We start from the raw sequence: 18,453 nt of genomic DNA on the forward strand, positions 1-18,453 counted from the left end.
TTTTTTTTTTCTCGCAATTGTGAGTTTATATCATGCAATAATGACTTTATAACTCGCAACTTCGTTTATATCGCAAGTTTGACTTCATTTCTCAGAATTGTGACGAACTCGCAATTGCGTTATAAAGTCACAATTGCGAGATATATCACAATTATGAGTTTAAATCTCACAATTCTGACTTTATTTCTCAGAATTGCGAGTTTAGCTCAATTTTTAGTTTTTTTCTCGCAATTGTGAGTTTATATCACTCGTGACTTGTTTTTCTCGCAAATCTGACTTTTTTCCTTGCAATTGCGAGTTTAAATCTCGCAGTTGCAGCTATTAATATAATATAAACTCGCAATTCTGAGAAAAAAAGTCACAATTGTGAAATATATCTTTTTTTGTTACAACTGTGACTTTATATCACGCAATTCAGACTTTATTTCTCAGAATTGCGAGTTTAGCTCAATTTTTAGTTGTGAGTTTATATCATGCAATACTGACTTCGTACAACTTCGAGTTTATATCGCAATTTTGAGAAATAAAAGGCAGAATTGTGAGTTTGTATCACACAATGAAGAGAAAAAAGGCAGAATTGCGAGATGTAAACTCGGAATTGCACGAAAAAAAAATCAGAATTGTTAGATAAAAACTAAGTCACAATTACTTTTTTCATTTTTTATTCAGTGGCGGAAACAGGCTTCCATATGTTTTATTTAAAGGAAATAAACACAAGGATATTAGCTTTTGCTGCAAGACTCCTGAAGTCTCTGAAATGACTTTTATTTTGTAACTTTCGCAGTTTTTACTGAAATCACTCACCCATTATCCAGTTTGACTAAATAGACAGTGTGAATTCACAAAACACTTGCTGGAAAAAAAAAGATCATCTTCTGAATCTGAAATAAATATTTTCATACAGAAGACAAAAGAACAGTTTCCATTTCACGTTTTATAAAATGTCAGGGGAAAATAGCATACAAGCATTTACTGTATAAAAACAATAATTTAGCACTAGCTGCTCATGTGTATAAAATTGTATAAAAGATGTTAAATAGTTAAATATTAACTTAATATGCATCCCAACATCTAAAGTCTGCAATAATATTAGATCTGGGTCGCTAAAGACATTTTGCAGTCAAACAAGTCGTATTAAATACAGTCAAATGAATGTGTTTGGATCAACGCAGCAACACTGACCACCAAAACGAACGTCTCTCTGACCCAGCAGATGTTTAGTGTTAAAAATAATTACGATTTAACAAGCATTATAAAGCGTCACATAACATTCAAAAGTGCCATCAGTCGCTCACTCACATCTTCACTATTTAAAAGTAAAGCGAAAGTGCCTCTAAATCCATTATCATTTTAAAACAAAGTACTTTTAATAGATCTTGTGCATCAGAGTTTGCACTTTAGCACCCTTATTATCATGCATTTCTCATGTTGTCCTTTTGTAAATTGAAGGCCACGTTGTGTGTTGTAAATTAAAAACAGTTTTTGGAGTCAGATTTCTCGTCCCGTGTGAAACATGATCTACAATGACTGACTCGCAGCATCTGTCCTATTCCCACGTCTCCTCCTTAAATGCCACTCAAACCCAGAGAGCAGGTCAAATGTAGTCCAGTAGGTGTGAAGGTCGGTGAATGCGAGGCGTTTTCCCCATCACCTTATTTTCCGTACCCGACAGTCACTGTATTTTGTGCGAATGCTGTTCGTTTGCGTCTCAGTTCGCTCTCATCTTGCTGGAGATCCAGTTTGTGTAGTTTGTGACACGCGTGTAAACGCCAGGCGTGTCTTTCTTCCCGCAGCCGTCACCCCAGCTGATCAAACCCATCAGAGTCATCCTGCCATTTTTGGGACACACCAGAGGACCACCGGAATCCCCCTGAAGAACGAGCAGAAGAAACCGATCAATCAACACGCACAAATCATTCACGTAACGCACAGTGTTGGGGTTACCGCATTACTTTTTTAAAGTAACTAGTAAAGTAACACATTACTTTTTAATTTAAGAAGGAAATATCTGAGTTACTTTTTTAAAAAGTAACTCCAGTTACTTTGTTTTCCCATGTATTGACTGACAGCTCTGGTGTTGCCATGTTGAGAGAAATCGGGAGTAAGTGCAGAGCGTTGTGTGAACATGATCTTACTGTAGTTCTAGACTAAATATGAACATGTTTACTCATCTCACCTGCACCTAAACAGATTCAGTATTCCTCAAAATGAATAAAAACAGTCAAATGCAAACTCAGATCATTATGCAAACCTGCAATAGTTAACCCTTGTGCAACCTTTTGGACATTTTTGTCTTTTTCAGTTTTTTTTAAATTTTTTTATCATTTTGCCTGTGTTATTGCCAAATGCATAAATTTTGGCACAGGTGTGTATTTTTATTGGAATTTTACTATTTCACTTCAATTTCCTTTAATAAATCTGTTTTGCACTCGGTACAACATTTTTTTCCTCTCAGGACCTTAAGGACAAAAATGTCCCCATTGAAACCCATTAAATCTGCTATTTTTAATTGCTTTGCCATTTAACTGTAAAATGATGCATTTTTTGTTAATAGGCTTTCATTCAGTTGGCAAGGCTTTAAAATTAAATTTTTGACTATTTTTTACCAGATGGTGCCATTTTTTTCAGGTTTGGCCTATAAAGCAAATACTCGCTTTATTCCTGTTTTCTGCTTCTGCATATTATAGAGCCAATTGGATAAATAATGCAGCTATAATTGTGTGGGTGTGTTGGTATGGATGTCAGAGTGTGGTTTGTATGTGTTATAACTTTTTTTTGGTTTCACTTTTTAAAGTTTTTTTACTTCAACAATAATCTGCCATGGGTCTTCTTTTAAAATGAGACCAAACTTAACTCTGTGCTCCCAAGCTTCAAGTTTTTATGACATGGACATTTTTGTCCACAATGGACCTATATGTAACTTTTTTTAATTGATGCACAAGGGTTAAATAAGACAAATATCGTTTATGTATTTAATCCTATTTTATTAACCAATGTCTTTGCTACTGACCTTCGATGATCCAATTCAGCCATACTAATAAGCAAAAATGACGTGTTTCATTTGTGTTATTGCTGAATAGTGTTGAACTTTTCTTCTCCTGTGTCATATTCTTCATGTGATTTGTCTGAGCTGCGCCCTCTATTGTACAGACGTGAATTTACATTTCCTTCAGCCTGAGGCTCATTCATTTCACTTTTGGTGTGAAAGGGCTTTTACATTTGTAAAATAACTTTTTTATATTAAAAACAAACAAGCAAGCCCTGCCCAGATTTAAAAAGTAACTCAAACGCATTAATTTCCATAAAAAGTAACTATGTAACATAATTAGCTACTTTTTTAGGGAGTAACACAATATTGTAATGCATTACTTTTAAAAGTAACTTTCCCCAACACTGGTAATGTAAGCCGAGGCTGAATGTGTGGTTTGTCTGCTAAATGACTAAATGTAAATGTAAATGTGTGGTCACCTTGCAGGCGTCGTCCAGGCCGCGCGTGTCTCCGGCGCACAGCATGTTTGGGGTCACCAGACGGCCAGCCAGCTTCTCCGGGACACACTGTTCCTGCGGCCACAAGCGCACCCGACCGCGCTTAATTCGCTCCGAGTAAAACGGAGAAACTGAGAGAGACGACGACAAGAAGAAAGAAAAATGATCATAAAGTTCCTCAGACACTTTAGTGTTATTTGGACTATCAAGAAGCACTGCAAAAAATCTTAATGAGTGTTTTTATCTTGTTTTTCAGTTAAAATACCTTAAAATCCTTCAAACAAGGTAAGTTTACTTAAGCAACACTGCACAAGATTTTAAGACTGGTTTAAGCCTTTTTACTTGTTTTTAAAATGTTATTTTTTCTTACTGCACTGGCAGATTCATTCACTTTTATAAATGTATTCTTTTAATGCACTGGCAGATTTTTCACTTTTAAAATGTATTTTTGACTTTTTAATTTTTGTCTTACTGTACTGGTAGCTTTTCTCTTATTTAAATTTTTTTTTTTTTTTTTTATTGTCTTACTGTGCTGGCAGATTTTTCACTTACTTATTTATTCATGTATTTTTACTGCACTGGCAGATGCTCTCACTTATTAAAAATAAATAAATAAATTCTTACTGCTCTGGCAGATTTTTCACTTATTCTTAATAAAGAATTGTGTCTTTCCCATTTAAAAAAAATAATTTTGTCTTACTCCACCGGCAGATTTTTCACTTATTTTCATAATTTTTTTAAAATTATTATTATTAATTATTTTTACAGCAACAGCAGATGCTTTCACTCATTTTTAAAGCATGTGAAAGAATCTACCAGTGCGGTAAGACAAAATACACTCGCATCTATTAAAAGAAGTCTTAATTTCTTGTGCAGTGTTGCTTCTCATGTAAATGGATCTTCTTTGAAGGAGTTTTAGATAGATTCTACAAATTTGAATTAAAAAAAATGTTTAAAAAAAACAGGTACATTTTTTTTTGCAGTGAGATATGTACGTGTGGCACACAGTACTTCTGATAAGAAATCTTACACTCTTCCTCTTTCCCGTAACCAGAGATCTCACACTCCGTCCAATCCGGTAAAACCAGGTTAGGTTCTGGTAAACATGCAGGCAGAACTTCTGGAGAGTGAACGGCACAGATACCGAACTCACTCTTCAACTTGAGCAGAGCTGAAGACACGAAGAAGAAGACAGGAAATCACTCACAACTCAAATGACATTTATAACTTTATAAATACTGAAATGATTACCAAATTACAGTACATGCTAATATACTCTATTAGTATGTGCTATTATAAAACACGTAAGAGAAAATCCACATTTCATAAACACAAACAATATCAAAACCTCTTTTAGGATTAGTCAATAGATTGTTTTTCTAAAGTCTAAATTATAATATTAAACACACTGCCATTCTAAAGTTTGGGGTCAGAAAGATTCTACTGAAAATACATTTATTCATCAAGGATGCATTAAATTCATCAAAAGTGACAATAAAGACATTTCAAAAGAGTTCTATTTTAAATTTTGAACTTTCTATTCATCAAAGTATCCTGAAAAATACAATGTAACAACTGTTTTGAACATTGATAATAATCAGAAATGTTTCTCGAGCAGCAAATCAGCATATTAGAATGATTTCTGAAGATCATGTGACACTGAAGACTGGAGTAATGATGCTGAAAATTCAGCTGCGCATCACAGAAATAAATTACATTTTAACAGATATTCACATTGTTCACATTCACATTGAATTCTAATAATATTTCCCTATTTTTACGCCATTTTTAATCAAATAAATGCAGCTTTGGTGAGCAGAAGAGACTTAAAACCATAAAAAACCCTACTGACCCCAAATTTTTAAACACTAGTGTATATTTAAATATATATAAAAATATATATACATAAAATATAAAAGCATATAATAACAGCAGCCCTGCCACCAGCTGACTGTGAGCTGATGATCGTAATAATCATCAGGATCTGTTTTCTGTGTGTAAGAGTGCAGAATGGATTCTAGTGGAGTGTGTGTGATTTGTCAGTGAATGATTTGAAGTCTCACCGATATCATTGTCATACGTCTCGTCGTCGTACTGCTCATGAATCCAGTATTTCTCCACGTCAAAGATCTGCTCGCTGCTGGAGTTCTGAAGCCTGAAGGTTCGGCCCAGAACCACTCGAAGACGATTCTCATCAAATCTGAACACAGATTATTAAAAATAATAAATACATACATTTTTAAAACTTCAAGATCTTTGTCTTGTTTTCAGAAAAAATCTTTAAAACATAAATTCCCCTTTTTCCCATTATAGGGTTTCTGCAGGTTTTATGAAGGTAGATTTAGGACTATCAGACCAAGAAAAGAATATTTAAGCAATAAACTGAAGGAAACACATCTAGTCAATTTAAATGTTTGCACAATGAGTTGCATTAGCAATACTTTAAACATTCAAACATACATTTTCAATTGGTTCCCATTACTTTTTAATTCATTTTATAAAAGAAAAAAGGCTTGAATACAAAAAATAAAGAAAGAAATTGATCAAAATGAAGTGAGTTTGATTAAAACAAGAACATACAGTGGGTACGGAAAGTATTCAGACCCCCTTAAATTTTTCACTCTTTGTTATATTGCAGCCATTTGCTAAAATCATTTAAGTTAATTTTTTTTCCTCATTAATGTACACACAATGGATCTGAAAAAATCTACTTAGTTAAAAGGGAAGCTTTCATATATCCTATTGATATTATATTTGTTCTTGTTTTAAGCATAAACTTGCTTCCTTTTGTTCAGTTTGTCGTTCATTTACATTTGCATCTCAAGTTAATCTATCTTTAATGTGATATATTAAAGGGTTAGTTCACCCAAAAATGTTCACCCAAATTCTGTCATTAATTACTCACCCTCGTGTCGTTCCAAACCCGTAAGACCTTCGTTCATCTTCGGAACACAATTTAAGATATTTTTGATGAAATCTGAGGGCTCTCTGAGCCTCCCATAGACAGCAAGGTAACTACCACGTTCAAGGTCCAGAAAAGTACCGAGATGATCGACAAAGTAGTCCGTGTGACATCAGTGGTTCAACTGTAAAGTTATGAAGCTACGAGAATACGAGGAAAACAAAAATAACGACTTTATTTAGTCATTACGCCGGATCTGGGTCAGCGCCGCCACAGGCTCACGTCATGATACTGTCGTGAACGCGCGTCCAAAGTGACGCAGTAGAGACGAAAATGTGGAATAAAGTCGTTATTTTTGTTTTCTTATTGTGTTCCGAAGATGAACGAAGGTCTTACGGGTTTGGAGCAACACGTGGGTGAATAATTAATGACAGAATTTTCATTTTTGGGTGAACTAACCCTTTAAGTAGGAAGTGAAACTGACACACACACACACACACACACACACACACACACCTCTCCAGGAAGCAGTGAGCGGCGGTGAGGATCCAGCAGGAGTCGATGAGGACACCGCCGCAGAGGAAGTTGTATGATTTAGCGCGTGGCAGATAGACGGTGAGGGCAGCCTGCCACGGCTGCTCTCTGATATCGCTGACCTGACCTCCACGAATCCTGAACATGGGCAGAGAGTTTGAAGGAGCTTCAACCCGCTGACCGCAGGAACCTGAGCGCCAGAAAACACTCAAGAGATCACAATCCCGAAAAAAACAGAGTCACACATGTGAGAGAAAACACCACTCGCTTTCTTTACAAAATATAAAAGTCTAGTTATCTTTCACCGTCTCACCTTGAGTGTTGGTGGTTATCGGGGCTCTTGGGCCAAGTGTGGTGATTGACGGAGTTTTCCTCGCTGTGGAAGCAAGACAAATACTGTTAAAAAAGCACCCACACACAAAATTTAGAAAAATTAATATGTCAGGACTGATTTAAATGATTAAGGGCAAATTTTAACCTAAACGTGGCGCATATTGAGTCCACATTACATTCACTCAGCTATTTTAGGAACTAAAATTCAATTGAATAATAATAATAAAAAAATAATAATAATAATTATTATTATATTAGTTAAAGCATGACAACAATAATAATTATTTTTATCTTTATTATCCGTTTATTTAATTTTGTGTTATTTATTCACTTATTTTTATTAATTAGTCAAATCAATAATAATAACAATAATAATAATTATTATTATTATCATATAATAATAATTATTATTATTATTAGCTGATTATAAAAATTAACAAATATATTACTGTGGTAAATTACAATTGTATTGTGAGATAAAATAAAAAGTTACAATACTACTATTTGTCTTAAATTCTTCACTTTCAAACATTTTACGGCTTTAAATATATCTAACAAGGTTATTATCATTAACTAAACCAATAAAAAAGATTTTCATTGCTTGAAATAAAAACAGACATTAACTGAAATAATATTTTAAAAAATTCAGCTAGTTGTCAAAGCAACATTTCTCATTTTCATTTAGTTTAGCTAAAAACTGAGTTATTGGACTAAAAAAACTAAAACCAAAATAAAAATAAAAACTACTGACATTAAAAAACAATGACTAATAGAAATGATGAAAACACAACAAAATTACTAAAATATTTATCTATCTATCTATTTATTTATTTATTAATAATCTCTATGATACAAAAAAAAAAACAAGCTTTTATTTGGTGGAATACTTCCAAAATGCTGTAAACGTCTCTCCACAAAAATGGTGGAAATGATACAAATGCTAACCCTTGTTTGGGGAAACCTTCAATCCCTCCAAGACTAAACAGTGAAGTGCATCAGTGACTCATGTATTGTATTGATCAGCTGTCATGGCAGCAGTGCAGACTTACGGCACTTAGGGACGTCACAGAGCTCCCAGGTCAACTGAGACCCTTTATAGACGTGACACCAGGGGCCCAGGTCACCATCCGGGTTCCTGTGAGGGGAAACAGCCAGAGAGTTAGAGATGGAGACCTGATTTCTGATGCTTTAGGAACATTGAGGATGAGACTTTACAGTGTTTTTATCACACTTAAAGGTTAAGAGCTGTTGTTGGGCCTACGAAGTGAACAGAAACGCTTTAACTATGGTTAAAGCAATGTTGTGACTGACTTTATGATACAGTAATGGTACTTTGATATAGATACATATATATGGTGTTTTTATGCAAAACAAAGACGTTGAATTTTTGTGTAATAATATTTTGATTATATGTAAGTTTTATTTACACAAATGTGCATTGCTCCAAGTTTTGTGGCATTTAAAAATGAATTTATAATTTCAATCCTTAAAGCAGCTGAAAAAAAAATGCCTTAAAACTTTCTAAATTACTTGCAATATATATTAAGCACTGCTTAGGTTTTCTATTTTAATGTGTTATAATTGGCTTTTATTTATTTTAGTATTTATTTCTCTTACAAAAAAAATATTTTAAAAAATGTTTACACACACATATATATATTTTTTTGAGTTTGACTTTGAGTTGTGTTTAACAATGATGCATGTTTGTTATGCAAAGAAATTTAATAAGGGTTTTTTTTTTTTTTTTTTTAATTGTGCTGAAGTTTAAAGAAACGTTCAATCACAACATGTCAAATTTATAAAGAAACACATCCTGGCGTGAAAGCTGGAACTAGTTAATGTTAACGCATTTCTAATTTAATTCAATGCATAATTCACTGTACCTGCAGAAGTTGTGGCTGCCGATGCCGATCTCTCTGGCGTCGGACCTCCATGCGTTGTAGATCTTTCGAGACACTGCAGGTGAATCCCATGACAGACACTTCAAACCGCTGCGGGTGACGGCTTTCGTCCCTCGGTAGGTCTGACCGGATCCCCGTGCGCACTCTAGATAGGGGTCTGAAACAACACGCCATTAGTACACACTATATGGATATGGATATGCATGTCTGTGTGTGTTGAGTGTTTGTACCGATTATGCAGGTCGGTAAAGAGCAGAACTCCCATGAGATCTGAGCCTTTTTATAAACGTAACACCAGGGTTTAGCGTCTCCATCTGGATTCCTGAGGAATAAAACACAACCCAAACATGATTATTATTAATATACTCACAAACAACACAATGCAGCTCAATGCATGAAAGCAAAAATAATTTTTTTGGTTTAAAAGCATTGTGAAAACAATTTGCAAATTGCACGGAAGAGCAATATGACACCAGTGTTTCATTTCATGCATCTGCGAATAAAGGCTGGAGGAAGTGCGTGTGCACCTGCAGTAGTTGTGATTTCCCAGTCCCAGTGTGTTTGCCTCTGGTCTCCTGGCGGTGAACTTCTTCCCTCGGAGTGAGCTGGAATTCCAGTTAATACACTCCAGTCCTGACACACTCATGCTCCAGGTGCCACGGTAACCCGACCCCTGACCCCTGGAACATCGCTCAGTTGTGTCTGAGAGAAACACAAGAAAACATACCATCAAAATTAGACTTATTAACATTTATGTTATCAATTATCAACTGTTGTATGCTTTTGTTGAATGATTTACACGTGTAAAACCCAAAGAGAATCTCAATAAGGGTGATAGTAACTAATAATACTACTAAAAGAGTAAGTTACACTAGTTATACTAATTTACTAGCAACTAATAATACTAAAAAGAGTAAGTTACACTGACAACTAATACTACTAAAAATAGTATGTTATACTAATTGCGCTAATTTTACTAGCAACTAATAATTCTAAAAATACAAAGTTATACTAGTTTTACTAGCAAATAATGATACTAAAATTAGTAAGTTATACTAATTCCGCTTATTTTACTAGCAAGTAATGATACACTAAAAATAGTACGTTTTACTAGTTACACTAATTTTACTACCAAGTAGTGATACTAATACTATACTAGTAAGTAGATACTAATAGTAAGCTATACTAATTACACTACATTTATAAGCAACTAATGATACTAAAAAAGTTATGTTACTTAGTTACAAGTTAGTAAGTTATACTCGTTAAACTAATTATACTTAAAAGAGTAAGTTACACTAGGTATACTAATTTACTAGCAATAAATAGTACTAAAAATAGTATGTCATACTAGTTCTACCAATTTTACTAGCAAATAATGCTAAAAATAGGAAGTTATACTGGCAAATAATACTACTAAAACTAGTATGGTATACTAATTATGCAAATTTTACTAGCAACTAATAATTCTAAAAACAGTAAGTTATATTAGTTTTACTAGCAACTAATACTATTAACAACAGTAAGTGTACTAACTATTAGTTAGTGTACTAGTTACACTAATTATGCAAGCAACTACTGATACTAAAAATAGTAAGTTATACTAATTACACTTATTTTACTAGCAAGAAATGATACACTAAAAATAGTACTAGTTACGTTTTACTCGCAAGTAATGATGCTAAAATAAGTTATACTAGTTACTCTATATTTATTAGCAACTAATGATACTAAAATAAGTTTTAAGTTAGTAAATTATACTAGTTATACTAGCTCACGAAAAATAGTAAAAAAAAAAAAAAAAAATTTGTATAACTAAAAACCTCTAAACAGTGATAAATAGCAGTATTTGCTACAAGGTCAATTGCTGATGACTTACTGATTTCACACTGTGTGCCTGTAAACCCGGGCGGACACTGGCAGATGAAGTCACTGGAGTAAACAGCTTCTTTACACGTCCCTCCATTATAACACTTAGACACGAAACATTCTGAAAAACAGAACAATAAACATCTGGGTGTCCATCGCAGACTGTTTCTGAGTTTAATAAATGACATTTATTTTATTGCTTAGAAATGCTATTCTACGTTTGCTACGAACATTTTTGGTCTTTCCAAAGTATTCGTAATTAATTGGGTGTAAAGTGGTTTTGCATAATGATTACATCATTTTATATTCAGAAATAGAACAACTTTTACAACATAAGGATCAATAAATTGTGGTCAAGTCGTCGTACGGATCATACTGTGGCATAATTCAAAATCACACGTTTTTAATTCCAGTGATTTTTCCGTGACCAGAGGGTGACTCATGGGGAGGAGACGCTCTGTGTGACTTTACTCTCAAATTGAAATGATTTGAACTAAAACAGGTGGTGCTGCAGAAATGCTGTGTTTTTCATTCAGTGAACAGAAACACACACACAAAGGGAAACATAAAACATACACCTTGTGTACTTTATATACACTTATTATTTTATCAATAAAACAGTAAATGGTCCTTTTTCTTTAAAAAAGGTAAGTCTATTATACAGATCTTTATGACAGAGCGTGTGATCACTCACTGGTCACCGGTATCTCATGACAGCGTACTCTTGCTCGAACGGCGCAGCGGCAGAATTCAACTTTCTGAGCCTTCCATCGCAACCACGTCGCCCCAATGTCTCTGACCGCGGCCGAATTAGCGTCCACACAAGCGTCTGACACACACAGACACAAAATGACAAGGAAATTAAGACATAATGGTTGTGGTCAGGGATAGATGCAAATGAAATGACTCAAGCCTTCTCCTCCACATCAGACTGGGGAAAGACAGAGAGGACAGAAACAAACAAAGGTCAAAAGGTGCTTCAGTCTGGAATGAAAGACAGCGTTCTGAGCAGAAGACACAGTCTTGATGTGTTTGTCATGAAAGCTGAAGTTCTGCTTGTGAATGTGTGACATGTATGTTTTTCCTGTGTACACAGCGCCCCCTAATGGACAACAACATACTGAGGATATGACTGCATTTGTTTGCCGTATACATTATACAGCTTACTATTACAGTTACCATCTTGAAAACAAAAACATTCCATTTTTAATCAATTTTAAAAATACTTTTGGCAGTCATATGAGTCAAATTATAAGTAGAATTGATATATAATGATTTAATCAAGAGCCATATGAATGAACTCAGTTAAGATGACAGTATGGAACAGTATCAAAAGAAACGACAACAACAACAAAAAAAAACATCTTAATTTACATATAACCGATTTAAAAACATTGTGGGATTCGAATCGATTCTAAATCTGTTCAATTACATAAACTGTTTGAATGAACCAAATCACTACAATGAATTGGACTTTTCATTGCCACTTATAAATCTAGGTCGGGCTACAGCGCTACTCGTTGGTAAAGGTAGCTAGTTATTATTAGAAAAGCCATAACAGCATATTACACAATATAACACAGCTGTCTTTAATTTACTGTTAACGCTACTGAAAGTTAGGTTAGTAGCGTTACAGTCAAAAGATGCAATTGATATTTCAATTCAAATATTTCAAATTTAGACACAAAAGCTACTGACAAATATGATACTGAATGCTTAAGCCAGCCTTGATTAGGAAACCCGTCGTAAGCAATGTAAAAATACTTACTAATGACTATTTGTCGTGAAAAAAAAAACATTATTTTCGTCAAATACGGTCAAACGGAACTCTACTGCTAATCGCGCTTTAGACTACGCAATGTTTTTTCGCCACTATCTATCTATCTATCTATCTGTCTGTCTATCGTTGGATGTGTTACACCCTTTTATACAGTCTATGGTTACACCAGCAGAAGTGTTTTGCTGGTCATGTGAATATGCCAGTGTTGTATTCCATGCATAGAGGAAATTAGCACAATAATAGGCCTACTGCAGAAATAACATGCAATACATGCATCACAGCCAGAGATGAAGTTGAGAGGTCAGAATAAAACTCACTTCTATATGTGCGCGTGCCTCTCTTCTGTCTGATATTGAGCACCTGTCAGAGATGCAGAATGTTGTTCAATCCAGATATCATGCATTAACATCTCTCTTTCTCTCTCACTAACACACACACACACACACACTTACTTTGGGATCTGCAGCACAGCAAAAAGCAAAAAGCAGCAACAGCAGGTTTAGTAATAAATTCATGTTGACCTGAAGGTTTCTCTGTAAACTCCTGCAAAACAGAAAGGTTTGTTACACATTTCATATTAAAATTATATTGCTCAGACATTGCTTTTTATATATTCATGGAAAAAATGAAATTAAAAAGTAATAAAAATATATATAAATATTTTTTTTAAATATTAAAAATGGCAAAAACAACAGTACTAAATCTTTAAAACTTGAAATGGAAAAATAAAAACTATAAATTGATACTAACATAACACTGGTTCTTATTACACAAAAATGGGTCATGGCATCAGCAGAAATGCAATGACAATCTGTTTCCACTTTGAAACAAAGTTTTGTGGTAATGTGTGGGCATTTTTAGTCTAAATAAAGAAAGGGTTTAATGGCTTCATGATCTGTTTTTCTTTTGTCTGACATTGTGAGTGTCCCGTGTGGAACAGAGATTTTAACAAGAACCACAAAACAGAGAAAAGAGTTTCTGCTTCTGAAAAGAAATTAGTAATGAACCACATCACACACACACACACACACACACACACAAAGACTTTCTTTGAGCCACTCTGTGTGTGTGTGTGTGTGTGTGTGTGTGATGAAGCTGGACAGGACGTTTATGGGTCTCTTCCTGTTGGCTGCAGTGCCTTGTAAACACAGATGATGATGCAGTATTTGTGTGTGACTTGAGAAAACAAGGAAGCATTTCTGAGGCACACAATGTCTGTGAGGATCACCAGCTAAAAAAAAAATTAATATGAAATAACTATTTAACAGTAATATGTGTTTGGATTAAAAAAAAAACACATTCACAATGAAATACATGCAACTAATGTAAAAAACTAATGTAAAAAAAATATATTTTTTTTATTTTAACATTTCAAGGGCAAAATCTCAAAAACGCATGCAAGAACAGAACAATGCACACTGTATCTACTAGATTACAACCTAACCAGTTTATCCAGCTTTCCTCAGCGCAACGGTTGTACATTTTTAACAATTATTATTCAGTCATCACTGACTTAAAGTGGGAAATCCCTGATGAGTGAATAATAGAAACACACCTGTTGATTTCTATGAAATCGCAGCTGCTTCTCCTAAACACAATTGTGAATGGAGATGTTTCTCTAGAGAAAAATCCCCCAGTAATCTCACATGCATCTCTTCTAATGTTTCAGTATATATTCCAATAAGGTCTCAAACTGTGCTCATATTTGCCAAGCTAACAAAGTCTGAGATAAAAAAGTCAGAGATCTCAATATAAACTCACACATTTCTCATCAAATTCTTCCAAGATCACTGTATGTCAATGGCTGACTCACTTGCATCTGTTTATTTGACAGAATAAACATCTGCCACTAAGTTAAAAGCAAATACAAAAACACATGCACATAAAGTCAGCACTCGTGCAGTATAATGCAGCGGTTAGTTGCATGTTCATTACGGGCGCGAGACGTTACAGGGAGCATGTTGTGCAGGAAACATATGGAGCCAGCTGACACGAGAGACAGAAAACACACACACACCCATGAGACAGAAACCCCTCCACAACACACACAGACTCAGCAGAAACAACACAAGCGGATCTGTCTGACCTGATGCGAGCCGAGCGTCTGCAGAATGGCACTGCTGTAAAACCTCACCCTCTCTTTCTTTCCCCCCTCTCAACTGCCTTTCCTTCCGTTCTACTCTCTTGGTATCCTTAATATTTGACCTCATTCACAATGTGCAGCAGCTCTCGTGAGTCAGTATGAACTCTCTCTTTCTGAGTCACATGCATATAAAACCACAGACTGGCAACGGCCTCAACTTAAGAGGATTTTGTCTACAACCTTCTTCAACCTCAAACTTGAGAATTTCAGTCTTCATACTTCTTCAACCTCAAATTTATGAGTATTTTTTGTTTGTCTTCAAACGTCTTCAAACTTGAGTATTTTTGTCTATAAACTTCAACCTCAACCTTAAGAGTATATCTATCTTCAAAGTTCTTCAGCCTCAGACTTGTGTATTTTCTCTTCAAACTTCAACCTCAAATTTGAGAATTTTTGACTGCAAATTTCTTCAACCTCAAACATGAGTATTTTTGTCTTCAAACATCTCGAAGCTCAGACTTCAGAGTATTTCTGTCTTCAAACTTGACAGTATTTTTTAGTTTACAGTCAAAAATATCTAAACATCCTAAAAACAAGACACGTTCATGAGAGAGTTAACTGCACAACATATAAAGACTTCAGTAGATGCATCTAGAACATAAGCAAATGCATAACCATTTGTCTTGATTTCACAGCATTTTAAGCATAAAAATCAATACCGAGAACAGGTGGCACAATCTTTAAAAGTAACAAAACAAATCACATTAATGTGTCAGTTTCACCTCTCCAATCTTGTTTTAAGAATGTTTTAACTGAACAAGTTGTTGCACTGTTGCAAAGGGAAAACATGCAACATTTGACATCCACATACACACACGTTTGTGTGCATTTGTGTTAAATCCGTTCCTTACTTTCGGCCCCAAAGGCAGAACAGTGCGCCATTGTCCAGCAAACAGAAAGACATGTGGGAGGGAAGAATAGACGAATAGATTACAGCAAACGTGATGAGTGAGTCAAAAAGCTTATAAAGGAGTGAAGCTGAGTCACCGCGTGCAGAGAGAAAGAGACACACACACACACAGCGTTCTCATTCCGAGTCTGTCTATCTGTCCTGCATCTGTCCATCTGTAAGCGCTCGATAAATACGAGGGCTGAACGAGCGCAGGATAAGAGAAGCTGCCTGCAATTTGAGGCCAAAACAACTAGTAACATGTTAACGTCAGCACATATGCAGATCTGGTGAGTTATGAGCAGCCTTTAAGGAATCTGACTTAAACCAACAAAGAGCCACCAGCACTGAAGTGTGTCTGTAAAGCACAGAGCTTATGCATTAGAGCGTGCTGTAAATGTGCTGACTGTGAGCCGACTGCAAACATACACCATAAACCTGATCTCAATAAAAGCCAGAGGCGGTTTGTACTCATTCTGGTCTGGTAGGTTAGTTTTGCAAGCCTTTTTAGATTAGGAGCAGTCTTAAAGGAACACTCCACTATTTTTGAAAATAGGCTCATTTTCCAACTCCCCTAGAGTTAAACTGTTGAGTTTTACTGTTTTCGAATCCATTCAGCCGATCTCCGGGTCTGGCGGTAGCACTTTTAGCTGTAGCTTAGCATAGATCATTGAATCTGATTAGACCGTTAGCATCTCGCTCAAAAATGACCGAAGAGTTTCTATATTTTTCCTATTTAAAACTTGACTCTTCTGTAGTTACATCGTGTACTAAGACCGATGCAAAATGAAAAGTTGCGATTTTCTCGGCTGATATGGCTAGGAACTATACTCTCATTCCGGCGTAATAATCAAGGAACTTTGCTGCCGAACCATGGGTGCAGCAGGCGCAATGATATTACGCAGCACCAGTTCAATCGAGAGGATGTGGTGCTGGTCCTTCAAGAGTCAATCTCAATCTGTCCATCTATAAAGCCTATGATTCTTATTAAGTGGGGGGTCATATTTCAGGATGTCATAAGTGTCTGACACCCGGTATCTCCCATGCGAATTACGTTTTTAGACGCGCAGTGCTGGACGTTCACGGTACAAGCATGCGGTTTCGTACTTGTGCAGATAAGAGCGGATTTACACACAGCAGAGTGTTATTAAGGGAATAACGAATTCCTGAGCATCAACATCATGCGAGCCTGAAGGAGCCAACATGAATGATAGTCTGAGTACTGTAAGTGCTGGATGAACATCTGATGACTGCAGTGTACTAGAGTATGCAGATCTCAAGCACTATATGCCTTTTATACATATACTGTGAAAATACAAAGTGCTCCTTGTGGTTAAACCTAAAGTAACAGGTTTTATTCAAGCCAAACCAGATCAATTGAGCTGCACCATCTTAAGTCACTTTCACAAGTTTAAATCAGGTACAAATAGATTATTAAAGCAACAACTGCACACTTACAACATTTACAATGTATAAACATTTTAAAAACTGACTGAAAGTCTGTCTTACCCGCACAATCACATTCTTTTATACTAGATCTATAATATAAACATACTAGACTTTACTTAAATGATAGTTGTATATTACATAACATGTCAATATTTATATTATTAAATGACTGAATCAACCTGACATCACAATTTACAAGTATAAAATAAGTAATTTTAAGAATCAGGTATAAATAGCTGCTTAAGAAAACAACTGCGCATGTACAAGTTAACAGAGCATTATGTATTCTTCAAATGCTATACACAAATTTGTAGTCTATGTAAGTAAAATATGTGCATAACTCTTTGGAAGTGTCTCAAATCCCAGTTTGTATACTATTATACCAGTAAGTATGGTTTTATATAATAAATGCTCAATTTTGCTATGCACTGTACGCTATGCACTGTAATGATAGGTAAGCAAAAATCTGATCCTCAAGTCAATATATATGTATATATAGCCTATATATATATATATTAAAAAAAATAAAAAATTTCCATTCACTTTGCAGTTTTGTAGAATATGTAAGTGAAATAATTGCATACTCGGTGGTGTCTCAAATCCCAGTTCGCTGCGAACTACGACAGCATTTTTGGGCATCATCGGCGCTTATGATGCCCCAAAATGCTGCTGTCTAGGAAGACAGCTCTGTGTTTTGAATCACAGCCCTGTTCTAAACTCAAATGCATAAAGCGAAACATGTTTAAGCGTGAAATAAAGCGTGTGTTCGCGTCTCACCTCTCGAAACAAGTGCGCTGTACTCCGCGTCCTCTTCAATGCGCGTTAATGCGTCCAAACTAAAGCGTCTCTCCGGATCTCCTCCGTGTCTCTGTGTCTGAGCTCGTGAATCTCAGGATATTTATGCCGGAGGTGATGATGCTGATGCGGGGCGGGGAGAGGGACAGGAATGTCCGATAAGTGTGTGAGATCAGTGAGTCAGTGATCCTAAGTAGGCTATGTGGGCACGTATGTACGCAAGGCAGTGCATTATTAGACAACATCAAGTGTCAGTTATTCTAAAGAAAGATAGCAAAAGCTATGAAGCCCATGTCAGCCACGGAAACATAGGCTTAAAATGGTAATCGCGATTTTTTTTTACCTCACAATTCGGACTTTTTTGACGTTGAA

The 18,453-nt window shown here is 35.4% G+C and overlaps 1 protein-coding gene across 1 annotated transcript; it reads right to left on the reverse strand.

Annotated features, from left to right (window-relative positions):
- Positions 1–722: 722 nt before the first annotated feature.
- On the reverse strand, positions 723–18,175 carry plat (plasminogen activator, tissue). Its single transcript, XM_016570816.1, has 15 exons — positions 18,064–18,175; positions 13,258–13,348; positions 13,123–13,165; positions 11,720–11,854; positions 11,036–11,146; positions 9,684–9,858; positions 9,387–9,478; positions 9,139–9,313; positions 8,305–8,390; positions 7,236–7,298; positions 6,905–7,112; positions 5,550–5,686; positions 4,517–4,657; positions 3,469–3,617; positions 723–1,870 (listed from the first exon to the last, which is right to left on the reverse strand). Exons 2-15 carry the CDS (start codon positions 13,318–13,320, stop codon positions 1,709–1,711), a joined length of 1,740 nt encoding a protein of 579 aa, XP_016426302.1. The 5' UTR covers positions 13,321–13,348; positions 18,064–18,175; the 3' UTR covers positions 723–1,708.
- Between the last annotated feature and the right edge of the window lie 278 nt (positions 18,176–18,453).

Source organism: Sinocyclocheilus rhinocerous, unplaced genomic scaffold (assembly GCF_001515625.1).
Source record: "Sinocyclocheilus rhinocerous isolate Xijiao unplaced genomic scaffold, SAMN03320098_v1.1 scaffold1223, whole genome shotgun sequence".
Lineage (NCBI taxonomy): Eukaryota > Metazoa > Chordata > Actinopteri > Cypriniformes > Cyprinidae > Sinocyclocheilus > Sinocyclocheilus rhinocerous.

Excerpts from the sequence above, each read along its gene's own strand:
- plat (XM_016570816.1), bottom strand. The coding sequence starts at position 13,320 with ATGAATTTATTACTAAACCTGCTGTTGCTGCTTTTTGCTTTTTGCTGT. Across the intron at positions 11,855-13,122 it reads AGGCACGCGCACATATAGAA|ACGCTTGTGTGGACGCTAAT; the intron begins GTGAGTTTTATT and ends TGTGTGTGTCAG. Across the intron at positions 9,479-9,683 it reads GGAAATCACAACTACTGCAG|GAATCCAGATGGAGACGCTA; the intron begins GTGCACACGCAC and ends TTTATTCCTCAG.